The sequence below is a fragment of the Ictalurus furcatus genome, chromosome 5 (assembly GCF_023375685.1).
Source record: "Ictalurus furcatus strain D&B chromosome 5, Billie_1.0, whole genome shotgun sequence".
Classification (NCBI taxonomy): Eukaryota; Metazoa; Chordata; class Actinopteri; order Siluriformes; family Ictaluridae; genus Ictalurus; species Ictalurus furcatus.
The window spans coordinates 26,327,094-26,354,231 of NC_071259.1; the positions used below are offsets into that span (position 1 = coordinate 26,327,094).

The window sequence follows — 27,138 nt, forward strand, 5'->3', positions numbered from 1 at the left end:
TCCAACCGACAAGAAATACAAAACATGATAAAGTATATGCAGTACTTTGTAGTGTAAAGTAAGAAAATGTACAGTACACAAGGGTTTATTACAACTATTTTGCTTCTGGGTTAAGATTGATGGAATAAAACACTAGAAAGTGTGCTATTATAGGAAAATAATCAATGACAAATGATGCGGCTCAAAGCGAAGAGGAGTTACTGTTACCTGGAGAGTTTCTCATGTTGGAGAACACCTGTTTTCTACTAAACGTTGACACTGGACACTCTGACCAAAAACACTAAATAAACGTCTCCTTGTTACTAGAGAAACAATAACGTATTAGAATTAGTGCTTTAATATAAACCTTTGTAACTGGAACTATTGTCAGATGCTGATGCTATAGAAAATTAATCAACATCTTGTGAGAATTCATCTGTGCATTCAACAGTGCTGTGGTATAAAAGAGTTTAACTCATTACAAGCTCCTGATATGAATGAAAAGAAAAGAAAAAGTAATAATGCTAGCCCTTGGTATAAACGTAGTTAAATGAACAGCTTCACTACTTGTATCAGATTACAGGCATATGCAGACTCAGAGTTATCCTATTATTGAATTAATATGATTGAATCATATCCACAATTTAATCATGTTGATTAAATTATTACCATATATTTATTTATTTATTTATTTATTTATTTTTCTTTTTTGGAGGTGTGCTATTTCTTTGCACACACAAATGCACTCTGTGATTGCATATAGGCCTGTGGGGCAGTTGACTGTGTGTGTGTGAGTTAATGAAACAGGGGTCAGTAGCAGGGGGCTTGGTTGCATTGGTGAGCATAAATATTTTACTCTCTTCTCAGATTTCTCTTTGTTCATGAAGTTACCAGCTGCCAAGCACTCTAATGAACATGTGAAATAAAATAGGAGGACAAAGAACTCGGTGCTTTAGAGGAGACAGGTACATAGACACTGCCGGTTTACCACGTTAATAAGCATGCACAGAGAGAAAGCGTGCTCCGCTGCATGTTAAGTAGGAGTGGACGACTACCAAAAACACATTTATGACAAAAGGATGAGCATGGGAAAACCTAAAGACAGAGCTGAGCGAAAATTACCGACCATCTAAAACTACAGAGTGAAGAAAAGCTGAAAAAAGGTACTAGAAAAATCATTTTTGAGTTCGTTCAAAATTTGCACTTTAGCCCAACTGTGTTTTTTTTTTTAAACTAGGGTTTTGCTTTTTCCTGTATGCTCACTAATTATAGTTTATAATTAATTAATAGTCTTCGTAATAATCTTATAGTCTTACTAAGTGCAATGTCTTGTGTGTCAGTATTGTGTGAGCTCATTATGGAAGGAAGGATGTCACAGTTCAACAGAGCATCAAAAGACAAATCTGATGGAAAAGAAAGAAAGGGAAGAACAGCACAGAGACAAAAGAGAAAAGGAGCTAAAAATATCAGTACTTCCGGTTGTTCAAAGGAGGTAATAATTCACACTCGAACATGCAGCCACACATTTATTCACACACCTTTCTGTATAAAAACAGACACATTTTTTAATACATACTGTATTTATGCACACATATGCTGTATATTTTAGCTCTTGTTAGTGTTGGGTCCGAGGTCCACCTTCGTCGAGTTCGAGTCGAGACCAAGTCCAAAAGAGGCCGAGTTGGACTTAAGTCCAAGTCCTTAATGAACGAGTCCAAGTTAAGTCCGGCCGAGTCCAGAAAGTAATTAAATTGAAAAAAGATTTGAAATTGCAATTGTAAACTCAACACTGAGCTGTTAAATAAATATTTTAACTATTACATATTACATCTTGCCATTGCCATTTAATATTTTTATTTCATGTCATCAGCACTTCAACTAGTTTCCTATCAAAATATGGTTTAAAAGAAAAACAGGGATATAAAGGTATATGTAGAACATTTTTTATATTACAAGTGTATGAAAATACAAAGTGAAGCTGTTTTGTTATTGTATCACACTATATATTGTGTCCTCCACTTTGAGGTGACATTTCAATTATTTGATGTGTCTCCCCCACAGTTCCATAGGCTGAAAGAGAGAGTACAGAGTAGAGTTCCATTCAGCAGCATGTCATAACAACAAGCTTCATGCTTTATTACTGCTTTTAATCTGTCTATGAATAACATTTCTGAACACAGCTTTGTTCTTGTAAATTTTTTTTTTTTCATTTTAAATCCAAAAACCCCACATCAGCAGGGTTTATGATATTTACTACATTAACATAAGAAGTACATTTCACAATTTATGTGAAATTCGAGACTGGAATCACCAAATGCTAATGTTTATGGGTGGGCGATATGATTACAATCTCATTTCATGATAACAATACGTTTTCTCAGGTAGGTCTATCAGTATTCAAGTAAGAAATACTACAGAAATTGAATGAAGCAATTAAATGTAAAATAAAATGGACTTCACTATATGATACTTATAGTAATTCTTATTAAATTTACTGAAGTTATTCAGTCAAATAAGTGAGTGAGTAGTTTTCTTTTTGTCTTTTGTTGTTTGGTTAACATTAATGACACAGATTTTAAAACCAAATGCTCAGATCCAATATACTGTATTGACACACTTCCAATTTTTTCCCAATTGTTTACATTAATTTCAGACATAACCGGCTGTGTTTGCATGAATACTTGGTCAGACCTGCATTTTGATATGACGTGTGTATTTATTTGACCGTTCAAGCATAAAAATTCACACACACACACACACACACACACACACACACACATACACACACACACACACACACACATATATATATATATATATATATATATATATATATATATATATATATATATATATATATATATATAATGTGTGTGTGTGTGTATATATATATATATATATATATATATATATATATATATATATATATATATATATATACACACACATATATATGTATGTATGTATGTATATTCATGAATGCACATTGACAGCTATAAGAACAGCATTATGTGTGATCTTATCCCACAGGCTGGTGAGAGGCTTCCTCTTATTGGCTCTTTAGAGACCAGGGCAACAGGTATGCTTCTTTTTAATCATTTGACATTTCTGAAATGTAAAGTTCTCATTAGATGAGTTGTATTATATTACTAATAAATGTTGAATTATGAATATGTTTCCTCCAAGTACTCTGGTTTCCTCCCCCTGTCCAAAGACGTGTGTAGTAGGCTGTCCATAGTGTGTGAATGTGTTTCATCTTTGCCCAACCTGTTAGCACACAGACACTCAAGTTCAACAGTTGATAACACAGGCACATGCACGTGCTCAAGGCAATTTATATTACAACCCCAATTCCAGTGTTGGGACACTGTGTAAAATGTAAATAAAAACATATATGTTATTCACAATAGAATTTAGAAAACATAAAATGTTTAAACTGAGTAAATGTATCATTTTAAGGAAAAAAGAAGATAATTTTGAATTTGTTGACCGCAACATGTCTCAAAAAAGTTAGGACGGGGGTAACAAAAGGCTGGAAAAGTACGTGTTACTAAAAAGAAACAGCTGGAGGTTAATTGGCAATACGCTTCCATCCAGATTCCATCCCATCTTCACTTCTGAAAGACTCTGCCTCTCTAAGATACTTTTTTTTATACCCAATCATGTTATTGACCTGTTGCCAATTAACATAATTAGTTACAAAATGTTCCTCCAGCTGTTTCTTTTTAGTAACTTACTTTTCTAACCTTTTGTTGCCCCGTCCCAACTTTTTTGAGACGTGTTGCAGCCATCAAATTCAAAATGACCTCAGTTTAAATATTTAACATGTTTTCTATGTTCTATTGTAAATAACATATGGGTTTATGAGATTTGCAAATCATTGCATTCTGTTTTTATTTACATTTTACACAGTGTCCCAACTTTCTTGGAATTGGGGTTGTACTACAAAGAGGCATGGAAGATAAGAGTCCAGCTTGAACATACCCTGGCAAAAACATACACTGAATCATAGAGCAGTTTAATGACTGCTAAAGGAGGCGCACTGATAAGCATTTATATGACTGTTCTTGAAACCATTATATAAGACTGCAATGTTACATAAGGAATAAAACACGACAGTACATGCTGTTATAGGAAAATAACCAACAATGGGGTAAATCTGATTACACCACATAGCGGTTGAATTCTCGAAGGAGTTGAATAATTTTCTATAACAGCCACTCTGACAGTAGTTCCAGCTCAAGAGAAATCACAGATTTTATATTATTGTGTTGTTTATTGTTTCTATAGTAACAGTTCATTCATAGGGAATTGTGTGGTGAAACTTTCTTTATCGACGCTTATGTCAGCGCTTTATAACAGCCAACGGCAAAGTGTTCAAAGTGTTCCCTGTTTTGCAGACTATGGCATGTTTTTTCCGAGTGTGTGCTTTATCCATTCTAATATACCTTTATACTACTTTTCTCTGTCCTTCAGAGAAATCAGCCATGACCTCTCAGGCTGGGAAAAGAAAGCGTGCTCAGCCTCCCATCTCTAATGCCCACCAGAACAGCTTTATGGCGCCCTGGGAAGGTTCCTCCAACTCTGAGTCCTCTTTTACCAGCATTCCGCCGCCTCCTCCTCTGCCTTCTACTCCTTCTCCTCGACCCCCTCCACTGATCACATCTTCTGAGCCTTTTCCAAATCCACGACAGGCAATCAGAGACACCAACCCAGATAGTCAAAAAAGTGTTTGTGTGAAGAGACGACTCCTCCCTTTGAGAGGTCCCCCCAGACCCTCACGCTTACCTCCATTACGCCAAGTTACCAATCTCAGTTTTTCACGAAGCTTCACATTCTCGTTTTTCGAGCTGCCGTGGCATCAGTCAGTGCAAAATCGAACAGATCGACTCAAAGAGTTTGTTGTGCTGCTGAGGAAGATACAGTACTAACTGAAGTTCATCCCTTTATTCCTATATTATTGCTACTATAAAAATGGTCATAGTTGGTACAGTTATTATTATTTATGTTATTAATTGATTGAGTTTTTAAGCTCAGAAATTTAACCCTTTTATGCATAGTGTCCACATTTATGGATAATATATTTAAAGCTGTTTTAGGGCAATATAACATATAAACCACATCCAAATCACTTTCATTCATTATAATTTATCATTCTAATTACTGTTGCACTCTAGAATATTTCTCTCTTTACAAAACTTTTACACAAATCCTCAAATTAAAGAATTGTTTTTTGTGAACTACTTAACTTTCTCAAGAGAGATTTTTACCTCTGAAATGATCTGCATCATGCAGAAATCCTATAAAGCGTAACTTTTCTACTTGTTAAGGATATTGCCATATTTTGTTTAAAAGGACATGTTCTATAATTCTATAATCAACATTAAATACTGTATGTTAGACTTGAATGTTATTCTTGTTTTTGTTGATTTCTTTTCATTTGTATCATGTTTCACGTGGAGACACATGGATGATCTATTTACGTTTTGATATGAGTAAAATAAAAAAGAAGATTGATTAAAATGATTGATTTTAAGTAATATATCATATAAATAATTTAAAGAATCTGGATATGCTTTAAAATCATTTAAGCATGAAAGGGTTAAAACAAGTGTCAAACTGAATCTAACAGCAATTTTAATAGGACTAAAAAAAAGTCCTGTTGATAAATATATCATGTTTCAATTTCTAATGCAGTGCAGTGTGTTTGGATTTTATGGATAGGAATAAATAAAGATTAAAAAAAAAACAAAAAACCTTCAATAAATAAAATAATGGTGCATGTTTGTCTAATGTGCCAAATATCTGAATAGTTTAAATTGTGTTCATGAAATAAATCTGTGATGCTATTATTATTAATTAGTAATCTATTGATGCAGATACGTTTGTCCTCTTATGCCTCCATAGACCACTCCAAAATTGCAAAGGTCACCTGCTATTGATATTACCTGGATGACTAGGGTATTTTTCTTATATTGCCTCCAGTAGTGAGATTCACGGTGTGTAATAATTAACCCTTGTGTTTAAGTCAGACTTCCATCTGTGGTATTCTTGGTCAAAATTGATCAGGCCCCTTAAAACGTTTTTTTAAAGCATTTTTAATATATTCATTATGACCTATTGTTGCATTACACCTTTTAAGTAACCCCATTTCTAGTCATTATTATAAGATTTGCATTCCTTTGTGGTATTTATGGTGAACAAACCTCACTTAGATTTAATTATACTACTCTTTTTTGAGCAAAATAAGCACATTTTATGTTTCAGTTTGGATACTTTACAGAGACCAGAGAAAAACCCTGTTGCGTGATTGTCAAAGACTGGTTGTCTAGACAGATTTGTCAAAGATTAAACAAGGTACTTGCTTTTTAAGCATTACTAATGTAATCAGGTAAAGGGTAATGAAAAGTGCCAGATAGTGAAATAAACAAAAAAAAAACAATAGTATTTTTTTTTTTTTTTTTTGCAAACTGCATGGAATCAGTCACATTGGATGCAAAAATAAATAATAAAATCTAAACAGACCTAAAGAAGACCTAACAAATAATAATTAGTCCCATTACTGACTTAAATACACTTTTACATCTTTATAATATATTGTTTACTTAACTGTGAATATGTTTACATAAACATATCGATCTTTACCGTATACAGTAGTTTACTTACATGCACTTATACAGTGCACTCCATTAATATTGCTAAAATCCCTTCTTTGCTCATATTTACCAAGGGTGCCAATATTAGCGGAGGGCAAGTGTACATCTTTACAATATATTGGGCCGAATTGTAATGCCAACTGCTCACCAGGCCTCTTTATCTGACATCAGTGCTCAACCTCACTAATGTACTTCTGGCTAAATGAGCAAATCTCCACAACCATGCTCCAAAATCTAGTGGAAAGCCTTCTCAGAAAGAGTGGAGGTTATAATAACAGCAAAGGGGGACTAAATCTGGAATGGGATGTTCAACAAACATATAAGTGTGATGGTCAGGTGTCCACAAACTTCTGCCCATATAGTTTTTTGTTAGTTATAGAATTTGTGTGCTAATGAAAATGGGCAATTCTCCAAGCTCATGGTTTAGTCCCAGAATGTTTGACGAACTACGTCCTGGTCTATTTAACATTTACATGAAAAGAAGACGAACCAGAACACACATTTTCACCTTTTTTAATTTATTCATTTTCTTGCTTTTACAATACTGTGCAGCTTGTAGATTACTATCAAGGAACTTAAGAGGATCTATTAACTATTAAAAATGTGTTACTTAATCATTAAATATGATAGTAGGAGTTCATTATTACTTAAGCAGTAATTACTTATTATATTTTTCCTGCAGAACTATAGTTCTAACTATAGTTCTTTTATCACATTGGATCACATTAGCATTAATTCCCAGTAGCTAAGCCTTACCTTCTCCCTGGAGATCTAGTACCTAATATACCTTAACTTATTCCAGTACCTTAGTATCTAAAATGTAAATGAGCTCCGTATGAGCTATTATAGGTCTCCGCAGAGGAGCACATAGGAGCGCTCTTGTTTTACTTAGCCTACCAAGGCCTAAAGAAAGAAACAGAAACTACAAAAGTACAAATTAGTAATGTAGCAATGAGTAACATTAACATCTACGTTTTGTATGTGTTGTAAATAATTTACTTAGTGCTTTTTAAGTTGCAAAACCCTAATGTCTAAATATTAATGAATTACCATGGGTAATACTGTTCCAGATCATTATTAACTACTGAAGTACAGAAGGACTCCTGTCATTAGTGAGTTAAACAAATATTAACATTGGCAGACTTTTTCACACGTAAGACATGAAGAGTGAAAAACTGTCACCTTTTTAAACAAATAAAATCATGGGAAGGCAATATCATAATTGTATCATTTACTTTTGACTTTTGTGTTTTCTAAATCTATATGGTATCATAACAAAGACAAACTGTATGTTAATACGTGAAATTCTCGAGGGAATGTCGGACGGCGTGGCGTGGTGACGTAATGATGTGTACTGTTAATCGATCTATGTTCTATAACATGCAAAACAGGAAAATTAAAGGAATATTCTAAAAGCAACTCATGTAAACACCTTAATCACAATATTGTCTTATTCAGAATAAGGTCAATAATTAGATTATTGCTGTCCATGTAAACGTACATACTCCTTTAGGAGTTTGTGGTAAAGAGCAGAATTCATGTTTATGTCAATTATTACAAGTTGCCCAGGCCCTGAGCAGAAAAGCATCCCCACACCATCACACCTCCACCACCATGCTTGACCAAAGGTATGAATTCTTTTTGAGGAATTTGGTGTTTGGTTTATGCCAGATGTAATGGGACCCCTGTCTTCCAAACAGTTCCAGTTTTGACTCAATTTAGGCAAAATGTTTTGGCAAAATTTAGACGAGTCTTAATGTTCTTCTGGGTTAGCAGTGGTTTTCACCTCGCCACTCTTCCATGCATGCCATTTTTTCCCAGTGTCTTTCTGATAGTGGAGTCATGAACAGTGATCTTTATTGATGCAAGAGAAGCCTGTAGGTCCTTTGATGTTGTCCTTGGCTCTTTTGTGACTCTTTTGAGTCATCTCTGTGATCTTGGAGGAATTTTGGAAGGTCAGCCACTTCTTGGAAGGTTCACTATTGTGCTGACTTTTTTCATCTGTAGATAATGGCTCTCGCTGTGGTGCTTTGGAGTCCCAGAGCCTTTGAAGGAGCTTTGTAACCCTTCCCAGACTGATGTATTTCGATCACCTTCTTCCTCGTTATTTATGGAATTTCTTTCAATTTTGGCATTTGGGTAGGACCTTTTAACCAACTTCATGTTGTTGAAAAAGCTCTATATGAGAGCATGAGTGCAATTAGGAGGGTGCTATTTTTCAGGATAAGATAATAACTGAGCAAAATATAATTCATGTTGCAATGTTTATAGCTGGGGAGGAGGAAATCTATAGAGTTCAAAAAGAAAGCAAAGGTTAAAGTGCATTTAGGATCATTAATCAGAGCACTTAAAGAGTTACATTTTCTGTTAGCATAACTGTTAGTCTTTATTAACAGTCACGCAACAGGAAGAATCATTCACCGTATCTCCAATTTCCAACAAGTTAATTCCTCTGTCATAGGGGTATGAAAAATCTGTAGTAGCCTGGAAAAAAAAAAAAACTTGTTAGATATTTCTGTGGTTGAGCCAAAACTGACAAAAATGGGGGGTTGAACAACGTTGTTTTTTTCTGCCTATAATATGCTTAGAAAACATAAATATGTATGACCTAAAGATTACAGAATTATTTTTAATTAGGGCGAATTCAGGTATACTGGAACATCAGGTATACAGCGACAGTTTGTCTTAGCAGCATTTGTAATATATTTGAAAGTGTCAAAATTTCACCATGGGCAGAGTTTTCCCAGGTCACTGTTTTAAATGTCCAAAATCCACTGTATATTTCAGTCTGTGTCACTTGGTTGTTCTCTCCCTCTGTCCTGTTCTCTTGGAGGTCAGACTTTGCTCTTTAGCAACAAATCTCTGGTGTGTGTGTGTACGTGTAGGTGTGCTTGTACGTGTGTGAGTGTGTGTGTGTGAGAGAGAGAGAGACAGAGAGAGAGAGAGTAAGTGTACACCTGGGGGCCCTTTTAATACCAGATAGGACATGATACACATTAACAAGGAGATTATGAATGACGTGAGGAAGCCCAGGGATGTTCTATATATGAGTACATGTACGCTAAGAGCATGCTAGTTAGCAAACTGGAATCTTGAATCACAGCTCTTTTTAAAAAGTTATTTAAAGAAGGTCATTGTTAAGTTTATAGTAGTGGACTGTAGTAAGGACTTTTCTTAGTAATAGACGTCCACTATTGAGGATCATTTTCTTTTCAGTCAGAGATCGAGGATGTTGTATGTGTGACGTGAAGTGATTGAGGTAACGTAAAAAACAGAAAAGATTTTTATCTGTTTTAGAAATAGACACTGCAGCACTGGTAAAGTTTCACAGTTAGGAGGAAATTTCTAAAAGAAGAAAAGCATGGAAGCAGAAATGGATGAGACTGTAAAACGGAGGGTGGGATATCACATCCAGCGGGAAGTCATGGATGAATTCAAAGTTGAGGAACTTGCAGAAAAATCAGATGTTCATATACCACTAAAGGACAAAATTAAGGAGTCAATAAGGTAAGAAATGATATATATTACATATATATTATGTATATTTTTACCTCTGAATCCTATCTGTGGCATCTGTAGCAGGTGACAGAGAATTTCAACACCATTCCCCTATACTGAGAAAAACCTGTTACTTAAAATGGAGGTTTAAGACCAGTTGCTGAACTCCATCTGTTTACAGTGTGTGATTGTGTGTATAATACTGCAAATATTACACTGTGACAGTAAAGGTCTTCATATGATAAAGGTATGAGAGAACAGTGTATCTAAATTTCCAACAACAGAGAAAATAGTAAAAAGCAATTCTGGATACTAAGACTTTTAACATTGTCTCAGAAAGAAATATACAAATGCAGAGCATCATATCTGAATATGCTACAATAATAATAATAATAATAATAATAATAATAATAGCTGAAGCCGGCGATCTGCAGTGTCTAGGCATTCCTTGCAAATATCTCCCCCAGTGGTCAGTAGAAGATCGATGCAGCACACCAAATTTCAGCTCAGTTTTACTTATTTGAACTATTTGAACTTAACTTTTCTAAGAACTGATTTTCTAACACAGTATGACCATACCAGTGAAACTAAAGAAAGACATGCCATTCATTTTTATTGTTGTTTAATGTCGTGGAACATCTACAGTATGAAACAATTTAGTTCCTGTTATCACTTACTGTATATTATAGCCGCTGTAAACAGTGGTTCTCTTACCAGCATCCAGCCAATTTTTTCTCTCTCATGAACGTAGGTACCTCATGAACGTAGGTTCATGTTACCAAGAACCATTCATCCCTCTGTCCTGAAGACTTTCCCATGATGCAGAAATGTACAGATTTACCTCTTACAAAGTGCTGACACTGGAGTTTCATTTCAAAATGCTAAATAAGTGTCTCCTTGCAGAAAAATTCATCCTATCAACAATTTCACATTTATATCCATGTAGAATGTCCACCATACAAGCCCATTTGAATTATCGGATACTATAGAAATTATAATATATTAGAACAAGCACTTTAATGTAAACCTGTGGTTTCAATTACAGCTGTAACTACAGCCAGAGCTGCTGTTATTAAAAATTCATTGTATCCTACGGACCAATTGGATTTGAGAATTCAATAGTGCTGTGCCATAAATAATGTTAACATAATTTTGTCTTTTATTTTATTTCAACTTTGGCAATACATTTGTTGATGAACTCTATTTTATTCATGTGGGAATGGTGTGAAAATTTGAATTAAGCTTGCTTAAAGCATTAAATGCATTGTAATGTCCTAACTGACATAATGAATGTCTGAAAGATTGTCACACTGAATCCCACCTGTCTGTGAGCCTTGATGAGTCAGGGAATGAAAATCATCCTACTTGAGTCTCACCTCAGTCTCTGTGCCAGGTGTTCTGGTCCTCGTGTGAAGAGCTGCTTTCTGTCGTGTATTCCCCTGCTGTCATGGCTGCCACGTTACCCACTCAGAGAAAACGCTTTCGGAGACCTTGTCTCAGGAATCAGTGTGGGCATCATGCACCTGCCGCAAGGTTACACACATATACACACACACACACACGCATACACTTCTGAGGTCTTCAACACTGTACATCTGAGACAAAAGTAGTAGTTCGGTGAATTAAATTCTACATTGAAAGCATACTTAGTTGAAAAATGTTTACAGTATGTGTTTACTGTTTATGAAATTGGCTTCTTTAGCTTTGCACTGGTGCTACAATAGTAATGCAGGTAACAATTAATTGTAGTTGATGTCACTCCATATCTTTCTGTATATATCTGCCTCAAATGTCACAGAGACTTCACAATATGCTTTAGGACACAGTATTATTTAATGTAGTCCAGAAAAATGAGTAAATCTTCACTGTTTAATTAAACACTATAACAGTCTGAGTGCAGTTAGCCATTAGGCTTCTGCGATTCTGATTTTTCCCTGCTCATGGTTTTCCAGTTTAAAATATTGCGATAAATGATGTAAATGTTCAGAACTGGTGGCCTAAAGAAGACAGGAAAATAAGCATTTTCACCATTTCAGTTTTAGGAAGAGAGCAGGAGTGTATAATAATATTACCAGCCATGCAGTCAGGAGATACAGTAACTGTGAAAAAGCAGGTGGATGGTGGATTTTTAGTACACCATGTGGACAGTCAGGTGCGTGTGCGCCACTTACCTGGGGAAGATATGACACCAGGATGTACTACAGGAACGCTGGCGGAGGAAATGTAATTTTCTGAGGCAATGCTCTGTTGGGAAACTTTGGACCTGGTATTCATGTGGATGTTACTTTTACATGTACCATTTACCTAAACACTGTTGCAAACCAAGTACACCCCTTCATGGCAACGGTATTCCCTAACAGCAGTGGCCTCTTTCTGCAGGATAATGTGCCCTGCCACACTGCAAAAATTGTTCAGGAATGGTTTGAGGGACATGGCAAAAAGTTGGCTTATCCTCCAATTTCCCCAGATCTCAATCCGATCAAGCTTCTGTGGGATTGTGTTGGCTAAACAGGTCCAATACATAGAAGCCTCACCTCGCACCTTACAGGATACCACATTGCCAGATACCACAGCACACCTTCAGAGGTCTTGTGAAGTCCATGTCTCGACGGGTGTGGGTTTTTTCCTAGTATTTTAATTGTTGTAGAATTCATTATCACACATTGCGTGATAACACTGTTTCATTTCTAGAAGTGTTGCAATATTTTTCAAAGCAAGTATATATAGATTTTATATAATATAGATGAGAAAGGTGTTTTAGCTATAGCTACAAAGCCTCATATCTCCAGTCTAAAATTAAAGAAGAAACACTAAATAGTAAACATGTTTGTGTTGATCAGCTACATTTAGGGTGAACTATTCCATTAAGACTGATCACAAAGCACCCAGGGACACATAAACACATCAGAGAAAATGTTTGTCTGTGTGTGAATAGGCATGGCATATGCACTGCTAGCTGCTGTCCCACCTGTGTTTGGCCTCTACTCATCTTTCTACCCGATCCTTCTCTACTTCATCTTTGGGAGTTCTAAGCACATCTCAGTTGGTAAGCATATATATATATATATATATATATATATATATATATATATATATATATATATATATATATATATATATATACACACACACACACACACACACAACTGGTATAAATCATACACATTCTGTTGTAGGTACGTACGCAGTGATGAGTGTGATGATCGGTGGTGTGACAGAACGGATGGCTCCAGATTCAGATTTCATCATCTTGAGCAATGTCTCCAATGCCAGTTCCATAGACACTGTGGCCCGTGACAATGAGAGGGTCAAGATTGCTGCAGCTGTTACCTTTCTATCTGGCATCTTTCAGGTTTGTTTTGTGTGTGTGTGTGTGTGTGTGTGTGTGAATTGGCTTTTCCATTAAAATAGTTTCGGAGGGGACTGTTTGTCAAAATATAGGCTATCAGGTGCTTTTTTGTTACTGGTCTTAGTAAACCATGCTTGCCCTTGTAAACCACTTTATGTGTGTGTGTGTTGTACATAAACAGTCACTGTAAACATGTGTCTCAACAAACCATGATACTGTTGTCCCTACAAACCTGTGAAAATTCAGGTGTGTTGTATGTCCATGGTTTAATGCGCAGAAGTAATTTTTTTAAGTGGGATGTATCTTAGTGGGGTCATCTGACATTGTTTGACAGGGGTGTCCCTCTTAACCACAGTGGTGTCAGGCTGTCCTCATAAACGCTATATACCTCTGTGTGTGTGTGTGTGTGTGTGTGTGTGTGTGTGTGTAGTTGCTCTTAGGTCTGGTGAGGTTTGGGTTTGTGGTGACGTATCTTTCTGAGCCTTTGGTTAGAGGCTACACTACAGCAGCAGCCATCCATGTTGTTGTGTCCCAGCTTAAATACACATTTGGGATCAGCCCGAACCGCTACAGTGGACCTTTCTCCCTTATATATGTGCGTATCACACACCCACACCCACACTCACACCAAACATAAACATGTGTAATCATACAAAATCAACTGTGTGTGGTCAGTGGCCTCAGCTGAGGGTAAAGGGAAGACTTGTCATGTCTTGTCATGCCTTTAACATGAGCATCTCAGCCTAGCCCTTGCAATAAAACACAATCATTAATCCATTTGAAATCAGATCTTTCTCTCTCTCTCTTGCTGTCTGTCTCTCCTCAGACGGTCTTGGATGTGTGTTCTTTGCTGGGAGAGACAAACATTGGGACACTGGTTGTGAGCATTGTAACCATTTTCGGTCTGATCATTGCTAAGGAAGTAAACACCTTTCTGGCTCGCAAACTTCCTGTTCCTATTCCTGTTGAGCTTATTGCTGTGAGTGAATTCACACATGTACATCCCCACACACACATACATTCACACATACATGATGGTAGTACAGCAGGTATCCTCATAGCTCCAGGTTCGAGCCTCTGCTTGGGTTACTCTTCTCCCCATGTCTGTGTAGTTTTCTTCCAAGTTTTCCGGTTTCTTATCATCTCCAAAACATGCCCGTATATGGACAGGCTATGATAAATCACCCCTACAAAGGGCACAAACACACACACATTCAGACACTATGGACAATTTGGAAATGCCAATCAGCCTACAATGCATGTACTTGGACTGGGGGAGGAAACCAGAGTACCCAGAAGAAACTACTGAAGCACAGGGAGAACATGCAAACTCCACACACACAGGGTGAAGGTGGGATTCAAACCCCTAACCTCAGAGGTGTGAGGCAAACATGCGAACCACTAAGCCACCGTGCCGTAGAGTTCTAAGCACTGGCCAGAACCCAGTACTAAACTGATACTGATATTGATGTATCAGTATCAAGCATGCTCTCTGTAAACCATATTGGTAATACGTCTAAGACAAGTTGTCCTGTGTTCACGTGCGTGATTGAGTCACTGAACATCACGTGCATCAATATATCAATAGATTGGATCGCAAAATATGTCAAATCTGATCAGATTCAGCATTTCAGCCAAATATTGACCATGATATCAATACTCAGTATCAGACTGGCACACGTCTAATTCTTAAAATCCAGCTATTTCAAGGCCAGTGAACTAACTGATTAAAGAATAAATAAATGTACACTTGTAAACAATAACACTCTCATGCATGCTATATGTGTATTTGATAATCTAATTTTTAGTACATTTGAATCCACTGTGTTGCATGTGTGTGTGTGTGTGTGTGTGTGTGTATGTGTGTGTGGTGTGTAGATTATTTTCTCAACTTTACTGTCATGGCAATTCGATTTCAAGACTGAGTACAATGTGGAAGTTGTAGGTTCGATACCATCAGGGTGAGTCCTTGTTTTGATCTCACTCACTGCATTGCATGAATGTCCAAAAGCACAGCAAGTGTATAGAACTTGTGCTGATAATGCTTACAGTGAATAATTTACATGAATATATAATCATATACATGCCTTATACATGAATAAATAACCATAAAATAACTGGTTACAATTATTCTGTGTGTTTAGTCTGCAGGCTCCAGTGTTGCCTAAGTTCTCTATAATGGGATCTATTATTGGTGATGCGTTTGCTCTGGCAGTTGTGGGTTATGGGATTGCTATCTCCCTTGGCCGAATCTTTGCTCTCAAATATGGCTACAAAGTCGACAGCAATCAGGCAAGAAAGACTTCTGTGACATGCCATTAATGTCTGTAAAATCCCTATATTTAAATATTAATGGTTTCTCCCTGCTACAGGAACTGATAGCATTAGGGTTGAGCAACTCAATCGGTGCCATGTTCCAGTGCTTTGCCATCAGCTGCTCCATGTCTCGTACTATGGTGCAAATTAGTACCGGAGGAAAGACTCAGGTCAGAATACTGCATAAAATCTTAAATAAAATCAATCAATCAGATTACTTCAAAGAACCTTTCCGACAAGACCATTTTTATGATGCAGAGTTTCCTCTCTCTGTGTTTCCTTCTCTCTCATGTCTGTATTCAGAGATATGTTTATCACTCACTATCCAAATATTCAATATGCTACAGCACAGGTTCCACCACCCTGGTACTGGCGTACCCCCTGTCCTGCATATTTAAGCATTTACCTGCGTATTTTATTGTCCTTCTGACTCCCATAACTTAGTTGAAGTGAGTGAGTTAGAGCTGGAAAAACACTCAAATGTGCAGGACAGCAGGTTCTCCAGGACCAGGGTTAGGAACCTGTGTGCTACACAGAATATTCTCACATTTTAATATATTTTAAACTTGCTGTCAGACTGAATGGTTACATAAAACATCTAGTAATTTTAACTAATTAACTAAGTGCGTCATATCATACATATGGTTGAGAGGAGTCACTTATTCCTGATTACTCACTGTTCAAACCAAAAGGCTATATTTACTGATCCATAATATTAACTTATGCACAAGATAATTTGTTTCAGATTCCTTTGAAGGCCATAATGAATGTGTTTGAGCAAGAAAAGTGCAGCAATGATACTTTAATATCTCTCTCTCTCTCTCTCTCTCTCTCTCTCTCTCTCTCCATTAGGTGGCAGGTGCTCTCTCAGCTGTAGTGATACTTGTGATTTTGCTTAAGATCGGAGAACTCTTTGAAGAGCTGCCAAAGGTATCCAGAATGTTGGCCAGTAAAAGGATGAAGTGTGTGTGTGTGTGTGTGTGTGTGTGTGTGTGTGTGTGTGTTTGTTTGTTTGTCAGCTATCAGGACCAAAATAGTTACATACATACAATACAGTATGGAAATCTCATGTCCTGGAATGTCACATAACCTTTCTTATCAAATAATGCAAACGTATATACAAACATTGGCCTTCTGTTGCAGGAAGCATGATAATGTGTGTGTGTGTGTGTGTGTGTGTGTGTGTGTGTGTGTGTGTGTGAGTGAGTGAGTAATAACATTAACACTCTGTGTGTGTGTGTGTGTGTGTGTGTGTGAGTGAGTGAGTAATAACATTAACACTCTGTGTGTGTGTGTGTGTGTGTGTGTGTGTGTGTGTGTGTGTGTGTGAGTGAGTGAGTAATAACATTAACACTCTGTGTGTGTGTGTGTGTGTGTGTGTGTGTGTGTGAGTGAGTGAGTAATAACATTAACACTCTGTGTGTGTGTGTGTGTGTGTGTGTGTGTGTGTGTGAGTGAGTGAGTAATAACATTAACACTCTGTGTGTGTGTGTGTGTGTGTGTGTGTGTGTGTGTGTGTGTGTGTGAGTGAGTGAGTAATAACATTAACACTCTGTGTGTGTGTGTGTGTGTGTGTGTGTGTGTGTGTGTGTGTGTGTCTAGGCGGTATTGGCTGCTATTATCTATGTGAACCTGCATGGCATGATGAAGCAGTTTGCAGACATTCGAATACTCTGGAGGAGCAACAGAGTGGACATGGTGAGAGAGAGAGTGAGAGAGAGAGAGAAAGAGAGAGAGAGAGAGAGGGAGAAAGAGAGAGAGAGAGAGAGAGAGAGAGAGAGAGAGAAAGAGGTGTGTGTTATTAATTTAATTTCAATTTGTTTCTTTTAATAATAAACATCATAAAAAAAGCAGCTTTACAGAGGTCTAGATTTAAGAAAAAAAAACCCTTATGAGAAAGCAGACTCTAAAGGGAACCCATCCCCTTCTGAGTTACAGTGTACAAGGGTACAGAGTAATGGCAAACAGTACTAAGTGTGTTGAAAGGATGTTCAGCATGAGCATAGTGTGAATAAGAACTGAAAGACTGCTTGCTACACAGATGCGATTTGCCACAGCAGCAGGAGATGAGTAATCTATATAGAGATCTATTACTACAGTGGGATGTTTGTTGTTTATTTTATTCGTTTATAAATGGAGAGCTTTGTGCTTTCAATCTGTGGACAGAAGCTGTACTATTAACAGTTTGTTTACTGTCTTTGTGTGCTGTCCATCTGCAGCTGGTTTGGGTGATGACATTCATTCTCACTGTGCTGTTAAACCCTGATATGGGTTTGGCTGCGTCCATCGCCTTCTCCATGCTCACCGTCATATTCAGGACACAGCTGTGAGTGTGAATATTCGAAATAATCTACACATCAGTTACACTTTAAACCAAACCTTAACATGAACGTCCTTCATTCTCTCTGTTTCAGACCCAGGTATTCTGTCCTTGGTCAGATTCCTGGTACTGACATCTACAAACCCGTAGAGGACTATAACCAGGTACAGGAAAGTTAGTATTTAGCACACACTTCCAGGAGGGGAAATTATTCTTAGCAGTTTGAGTGACTAGTTAGTGAGACTAGAGAAAGCAGGTCCCTATAGCAGCTTTAGGAGCTGCTATTCCACACCAGGATGAGTAGAACGTCTTATAGAACCTGAAAAAATATGGTCTGGTAAATGGTAAATGGTCTGCACTTATATAGTGCTTTTATTCAAAGTGCTTTACACTGTGTCTCATTCACCCATTCACACACACACACTCACACACCAGTGGTAGCAGAGCTGCCATGCAAGGCGCTAACTTGCCATCGGGAGCAACTTGGGGTTCAGTGTCTTGCCCAAGGACACTTCAGTATGTGGAGTCATGTGGGCTACTGTACTAAACACTATTTTCTTCATCGCAACCTCTGTCTAGACAGCCAGTTTAAGGAATTGTCATTGCTCATTGGATCCTTTTCATGCAGTTGGAGATGCATGTAATGTTTACCTCCTTTCCGTTGCTGAAAGCAAAGCCATGTTGGAATATATAACTGAAGCCTTAAATTGGGTATATACATCAATTTACCTGTATAACAAGGTTTGGACCAAGTGATAATCAAATATTGTTATCTATTATCATTGCTCCCAGTGATGCTCGAACAGCTATGAGAAGCGGAGAACCTGATCTCAAAAGAGTCTATATATCCTAATCCGCATTTGTAAAGAGTGGAAGACAACCTTTAGCACCACCTCTGGTCACTTTGAGTACTGTGTATTGCCGTATGGGCACTTAAATGCTGCCTGTCCTCCAAGCATTCCTCAATGACATTCTGTCCATCATGCTGGGAAAACATATACACTGCAAATATCCTGATTTAATCCCTATTCTTTGCAAGTCATGTGAACCATGTCAGTTAGTTTATAGCAAGGCTCTTAAAACACCAGCTGTATGTCACAGAAGAGAAATGTGAGTAACATTTCCCCAGGATCACATTTCTGCACTGTCATAAGCAAGTGCTATCATTGAATGACTTCAGAATTTCTTGGAGTTTGCAAACTTCTAGAAGTGATTTATTCACAACAGTACCACTGGAGCTCACTTAGCTTCTGTATTGATAAAGATCCCACGCAAACTCACTTGGAACCCGAGCAAGTCTTGCAGAAACCCAAGAAAGCATTCACCATGGATCTCATTCTGATACACTCAGATTCATAACTGTCATTCATCATGGAGGTAGATACGTCCAAAGCAGGGGTGGGAGCTATCCTTTGACAGAGATGGAGGGAACACCCAAACTGGACTTTGCAGATTGAATGGCCTTCTTCTCCTGAAAACTGTCCCCAAAAATTGTAACTATGACAGTGGCAACAGGAAGCTGTTAGCAGTGAAATTGTTTTTTGAGGAATGGTGTCATTGGCTGGAGAGAGCAGAACATCCTTTTGTGATTGACATGGATCATAAGAACCTTGAGTATCTCAAAACAGCCAATCATTTAACCAATCGAGAAACTAGATGTGCCCAATAGATAGATAGTTAGATGCCTTGAATCAGACTGTTCAAAGGGAAAACAAACCTCTTTATTTTATTAGTTAATGTGCCTGGTAAAAAAAAAAAATAATAATAATGTGTGTGTGTAATGCTCAGAAGTAATTTTTTTAAGTGGGATGTATCTTAGTGGGGTCATCTGACAATGTTTGACATATCTGTTTTATTGGTAGGATGTCAGGAAAGGGGTGTCCCTCTTAACCACAGTGGTGTCAGGCTGTCCTCATAAACACTATATACCTGTGTGTGTGTGTGTGTGTGTGTGTGTGTGTGTGTGTGTGTGTGTGTGTGTGTGTGTGTTGCAGGTTACACAGATTCCAGGTCTTGTGATTTTCCGGTGCTCTGCTACCCTGTACTTTGCGAATGCGGAGATGTACACAGAACACCTCTACGAGAAGGTGATCTCACACGAATATTAATACCTGTCGTTGCCTTTATATAAAAATCCAAGACAATATCCAAAACTCAGAAAAGTACTACAGACAAAGGTCAAAACACAGAGGAATTCCTAATAAGCCAAAATATAAATCCAGAGAATGGTCAAGAAAGAGTAGCAAGAAAAAACATGGGAACATCGAACATAGATCAAGGTGTGTTTGTGTGTAAGCCCTTATATATGTATGGTTGATGGCGCAAAAAAAGATTAGGTAATTAGGTTCTCTCTCTCTCTCTCTCTCTCTCTCTCACTCTCTGTTTCTTTCTGTTTTTTCTACTCTAAGTAGTCAGCGGGACAGATCTTATCATTGCATAATCATAGATATTTTGCTATCAGATATATCACAATAACATTGCCCAGGACATTTTCAGTATAAAGTCTGAATAAATTCAATTATAAGAGCAGTATGGAGGGTTTGAATGAAGTATAGCATGAAATCTTGCATATATATTATTCAGAAAGTTCCTATGTGTTTCATATTCTGTATATATTGATATGGAAGTTTATACATACAATTTGTAGCACTTGAAAGCACCCACAATTGAATACCACATCTGTGTCTGTGTGTAGAGTGGAGTAGATGTGCCTAAACTCCTCTCACACAAGAAGAAGCTAGAGGCAAAGAGACTTAGGAGAGAGAAGAAAGAGGCTAAACGAGCCAAAAAACAAGCAAAGGTAAGACTGTAAATCAGGGTCGTGTGTGTTGAAGGTGCATGTGTATGTCTGTGAGTCTGAATTCTCTGCTTTGTCCAGGGGGAGGCTGCAGAAATGTCAGACAAGGAGGAAAAATATGAGGTCGCAGTGGTAGCGATTCCAGAGCATGACCCGAGCCCTGACCCCACTGTACCCAAGGCCATCGTCCTCGATCTGAGTCCAGTGAACTTCCTGGATACAGTGGGAGTGAAAACATTACGCAATGTGAGAATCATAATGTCCAAGATCCTAGCTATATTAGTGTTTACAAACAAATATGTGATATAAAAATAGATAATAGATATTATTTAACACACAATAAGCTATTATCTTTCTTTTTCAGATCCATAAGGACTTTGGGGATGCTGGAATTAAAGTGTTCTTATCAGGCTGTCAAGGTGAGTAATAACACTAACACTGTGTGTGTGTGTGTGTGTGTGTGTGTGTGTGTGTGTAATGCACTCACACATAGAGCATCACTTTCAGGAACATCATCAAGCAACATTTGGATTAAATTATATATATATATATATATATATATATATATATATATATATATATATATATATATATATATATTATTCCAATTTATTATCATATAGTAACAAGACAAATCAATACTTTGGACCATTCTTTGATCATAGAATTTTTATTGAAAATTTACATTTTACATAACACTCCACCCAACAACCCCAACAAACAACCACAGCCAAAACCAAAAGAAAGGGGGAAACAAAAAAAAACAATAATCAAACAACCAAAGAAAAAAAACAAACACAAAAAAACAAACAAACAGACAAACAAAAACAAAAACAAACAAACAAAAAAACTAACAAACATAAAAACCCAAAACAACAACAACAACAACAACAACAATAAAAGGGGTAAGATGATCAGAAATGACAGTACACCTCTCCTCAATCCACCACCAGGGTGCGTACATCATTGAAGTAGGTAATAAATTGTGCCCATTTTCCCAAAAATGAGTCACCCCTGCCTCTGATGTTGTACTTGATTTTTTCAAGTTTTAAAAAGAAGATTAAGTATTTAAGCCAGACTGATATAGAGGGAGGTTGTGGAGAGGTCCAAGACAACAGTATTCTGCGCCGAGCAAGTAACGATGCAAAGGCCACAACACTAACTTCTTTATGGTTCAGAGGTTGACGCTGAGATGGAACACCAAAGATGGCAATTAAAGGACAGACATCTAATTTGATTTTAAGAACGTCGGACATAGTTTTGAAGAAAGAGTTCCAAAAGTTCTGCAATTTGGGACAGAGTGCAAACATATGACTGAGGTTACAGGGCAAAAGTTTGCATTTTTCAATGCCAGGAACATTGGGATAAATTTTAGACAGTTTACTCCTAGAGAGGTGAGCTCTATGGACCACTTTAAATTGTATGAAACTAAGTCTAGCACATGACGTGGTGGTACGTATATTATCTAACGCTCTGCCCCAGTAATCATCCTCAAGCTCCAGGCCCAATTCCTCTTCCCAGGCACTAACTTTGGACCATTCTTATGGCAGAGGTTGTCCAATGTCTTATTTTTCAACTGTTAGTATGGTTCTCTCAAAGACATGAGGTGAAATTATATGTGGTAAATTATTATCTCCAACTTTATTACAGGAATTGTCTCATGCACGGACTTGCATGAGCACCAAATTGGTACAAACGGTGAAATTGAGATAATTTTGTGCCCAGTATTTCACAGAACATTTTGCACTTTTTATTTTTTGGGGTAAACATAATAATAAAATAAAACAATACGGTATACCCATATCTTGTATGCTTAAAATATAAAAAAAATGTATGTTATCCATTTTGTATATTCATTTTAGCTGGAAACACTAAATCCACATTACAGCCACCTCTCCATCTCTCTCTCTCTCTCTCTCTTTTCTATCTCTCTCTCCATCTCTCTCTCTCTCTCTCTCTTTCCATCTCTCTCTCCATCTTGCTCTCTCCATCTCTCTCTCTCCATCTCTTTCACTCCATCTCTCTCTCTCTCCATCTCTCTCTCCATCTCTCTCTCTCTCCATCTCTCTCTCCATCTCTGTAACTCTCTCTCTCTCTCTCTCTCTCTCTCTCTCAGGATGTGTTACTGACAGTTTGGATAAGGGGGATTTCTTCAATGACAAAGTCACTAAAGCGATTCTCTTTTCCACTGTGCATGATGCTGTTCTTCACTTCCAAGGAGAAAACACACAGGAGGTCAGACATCAACACACACACAAACACACACAAACACACACACACATAGCCTTCAAAACTGGCAGCAGTGTGGCATTTACTCATTATCATGACTCTATTTCTCTATTTACACACACACACACACACACACACACACACTGGGATTGTGCTTAATTAGAGCACTGGAAATGTGGAAATGATACATTACGGCCATCTTTCCATGGCAGCACTTTAATAAGCCTTGTGATGACTACACACACCATTTGGCCACACACAAACACACACAAACACACACACACAAACACACACACACACACACACACACACACACACACACACACACGTACATATAAGTAACAGCTGTTATCTCTTCTTTTTCCACAGCCTAAGAAAGCCACATATTTCTGAACCCGAATCTATCTCATATACGGAGCGTCCCAAATGTGACAAGAAATATGTGATAAATCTAAAAAAAAAAAAAAAAAAAAAAATATTTCTGTTCCAACCACTCTGTTACAAAGATTATTATTTTTTTCACTTGTACATGTCTTTAAATCTATCTCATTAATAAATGAAAAATGTTATAGCTGATAGCCGTAAAATCATGATATATAAACATCAGCATGTTATCATATGGAGACAAGCCTCCATTGTGGAATGTAATTTATACAGCACGATGGATTCAGTGTGACATCTTTCAGACATTCAATGAGGACATGATATTAACTCCAACATTATGACTGCTTTGATGTAATAAATGGACTTAATACAAATGTGTACATCATTTCCATGTTAATAAAATATAATGTATCAACACATTGCCAAATGTTATATAAATAAATGACCTGCTATATTCAAGAGGTAAGAATAAAATTGCTTTATCTTTTATTGGACGATAATACATGTAATAAAAATATCTTCTATGCTGTTTTGCTGGATATGTACCCCCCTTATACCTTTATATTAATCAGGCATAAATAGCATTGATTTTGAACCAACACACACCTTTTTCCTTTAGCTGCACTCAGTCACCCTATAAAGGTATTGCAATAATTTATCACAGTATATACACAACATTAAATAATAGGAACAATAGTTCCATTAGGGGGTGCTGCGGCAGACATTCCACAGCCCTATGCTGTTGTCTTTATTTATAGTCAATGAAATAAAGCTAAATTTATTATTGTTATATATATATATATATATATATATATATATATATATATATATGTTGCGTTCAGGATATATATATATATATATATATATATATATATATATATATATATATATATATATCGCGTTCACCCGTCCAGGGCGTCCCCCGCCTTGTGTCCCAAGTCCCTTGGGATAGGCTCCAGGCTCTCTACGACCCTGTGTAGGATACGTGGTATGGAAAATCGATGGATCAATGAATAATATGTATTATTTAAATGTGTACAGTGACAAAAATTTGGGAGCTTCTTAATCACTGAAATTTCCACTCACAGAATCCTTTTTTTTATATTTGTCATTAGATTCAGGTTGACATAAGCTACATGTTTTTTGGGTTAGTACGGTTCGGATTAAACCCATTCGCTTCGAACAACCTGATAAACATTAACAACTATAAACAGCTAATAACCATACTAACTTCATAATAAATATACCTTTAATGATAAAGGTGACTTGTGACTTATACCACAATAACACATTTTTAAAATATATCCATGTTGTTTTCCATGTTTTCACTACTTAAAGAGTAAGAGAAATGCTTAAACATTACTTACAGTGTTACAGTCTTTATGGTCTCTTAATGCATGTTCTTCCCTTATTCCTCAGCTGGCATCATCTTCTAATAATGTCAAAAGGCCAGTGTGTCGTAGACAACACGTCATTCTGTGTAACTTAATTATAGATCTGTAGATCTGTAAATGTGTGCCATTGCTTCACAGCTGTTTGCAGCCTGTAATTACCCACAATTAGTACTAAGCTGTAACTAGGCTACTAATTTGTTTGCGCAGAGAGAGAACGAAACATTGCACAATTAAAAATTTTAGCATCAAAAAAGTTCTTTGGAGCAATACATATCAATACATAGAAACAGGCTAAGTGACCACTCTATAGAAATAAATGAATAAACACATGAAGAAAATAGTGTTTAGGCTTTACTGTTTTTCAAGTAGCCTATTTGCAGTTATTATGGAGCCTATTTGCAGTTATTAAGTGTGATTTGTGCATTTAGCTGTAATAACCTACATAACCACAGAGTGTCATCAATTCCCATTGTTGTGGTGTGAATCTGGTCTATGCATGGGTCAAAGCTTCTGTAAATATATACAGTATATACATTATATACAATCCAAGTTTTTCTTTATAAATCCTGGTTTCTGTGTGGGCAGTTGTACTGTATATACATATTCCAGAGCCATTTTTGATCAAACGCACCATTTATAAACTCTGATCAGACCCCAATTCAGCATTTCAGGCTCATTATATTGCTTAAATCTTCCAAAACACTGCAACACTGTGTATAGAACTTAGTTGTGATAATGCTAACAGTAATATAAATAAATAACAATAAAAGAATGGCTGAAAGTAATCTTATTCTTGCCTGTCTTTTCTTCTGTGTAAGTTTGAGGGCTCTGGCAATTCTTTAAAATGGGATCTGTGGTTGGTGAGGCATTCGCTATATCTATTGTGAGTTATGGGATCTCCATCTATGGTATTTGAAACATTAACCAGGGAAAAGAGAAGGTTGTATATAGTTATGAGCTGTGGCAAGGCCCAAAAAAGTGCTCTTGTAGCTAGGGGTTACAGCGTAGTCTTGTTAAGATTATTCCCAAACCCAGTGCTCGCTCACTAGGAGCTGCACTTTAAGAAGACGCATCAAACGAGGTTGCTTTTCTTTTCTTGTTCTTGTTTTTTTGCGTGCCATAGCTAGCCAGCTAACTGCGATGAGTGATGAATATTTTCCTCTTCAAAACAGTGAATTGTATAGTAAATGTTATTGGATTCATCAATGTTATGGTAGAGTTAACAAGCTAATATGATTGTTGATCTATCTAAAGCGAATACTTACAGTATATACAGCATATTTCAGCAGATATACAGCATCATTCATTTCAAAGTACAAAGAAAGTTACTGTGACAAGACTGTGTAAATCAGGGTCGTGTGTGTTGAAGGTACAAGTGTATGTCTGTGAGTCTGAATTCTCTGCTTTGTCCAGGTGGAGCTTGCAGAAATGTCAGACAAGTAGGAAAAATATGAGGTCACAGTAGTTATGAGCCCAGAGCATGACCCGAGCACAACCCCACTGTACTCAAGGCCATTATCCTCGATCTGAGTCCAGTGAACTTCCTGAATACAGTGGAAGTGAAAACATTACGCAGTGTAAGAAATATAATATCCATGTTTGGCAATGTTTGGTGTACAAACTGGGAAGAACAATAATCATAATAGTAGGTGCATCTCAATTTGGGTTTTAATACAATACTAAACTACAGTTTAAACAAATATAGCATGATGATTTGAAAGTGATACATTACGTTCATACATTTTGGATGCTACCATTTCTTAACAGAACAGAAAACAGTGGGAGGGGGAACTTCTCTAATGTGAATACGAGATGAGAGCATGTATAAGTGTTTTTTCTTTCGGTATGTGTGGGTGTTGTGTGCATACTCTGGTTGGATCATTCCAAAGGCTGTGTTTTCTGTTTTCCTACTGTACATAAGGGGTGTTTTAATCTTATAAGAAAGGGCCGGTGTGGGTGCAGGTTTTCATTCCAATCACGCAGGAACCACACCTGATTTCACCTGTTTAATCAGCTGATCTTGGCTTTCAATAGACTCAGGTGTGGTTTCTGTTTGTTTAGAATGAAAACCTGTACCCACACCGGCCCTTTGCGGATAAGATTAGACACCCTTGCCCTACATGCTTTAATCTTCTGTACCCAGTAAGGGATACTTTAAGATACAGACTGAGATTCTATTCTCTTTTCACTCACTTTAGATTTGACATTTTAGTTAG

General features: G+C 37.0%; 1 protein-coding gene across 1 annotated transcript; it reads left to right on the forward strand.

The window, feature by feature from the left end:
• The first annotated feature begins 9,129 nt into the window (after nt 1-9,129).
• Nucleotides 9,130-23,989, forward strand: LOC128608059 (solute carrier family 26 member 6). Its single transcript, XM_053625450.1, has 19 exons — nt 9,130-10,142; nt 11,527-11,666; nt 13,069-13,179; nt 13,310-13,485; nt 13,913-14,077; nt 14,309-14,461; nt 15,361-15,443; nt 15,627-15,774; nt 15,855-15,968; nt 16,651-16,728; nt 17,401-17,496; nt 18,018-18,124; nt 18,213-18,282; nt 20,113-20,205; nt 20,814-20,918; nt 20,997-21,161; nt 21,280-21,334; nt 23,032-23,150; nt 23,514-23,989. Exons 1-19 carry the CDS (start codon nt 9,997-9,999, stop codon nt 23,535-23,537), a joined length of 2,148 nt encoding a protein of 715 aa, XP_053481425.1. The 5' UTR covers nt 9,130-9,996; the 3' UTR covers nt 23,538-23,989.
• Nucleotides 23,990-27,138: the final 3,149 nt, after the last annotated feature.

Excerpts from the sequence above, each read along its gene's own strand:
- LOC128608059 (XM_053625450.1), top strand. The coding sequence starts at position 9,997 with ATGGAAGCAGAAATGGATGAGACTGTAAAACGGAGGGTGGGATATCAC. Across the intron at positions 18,125-18,212 it reads GTCATATTCAGGACACAGCT|ACCCAGGTATTCTGTCCTTG; the intron begins GTGAGTGTGAAT and ends TCTCTGTTTCAG. Across the intron at positions 20,206-20,813 it reads CAGAACACCTCTACGAGAAG|AGTGGAGTAGATGTGCCTAA; the intron begins GTGATCTCACAC and ends GTCTGTGTGTAG.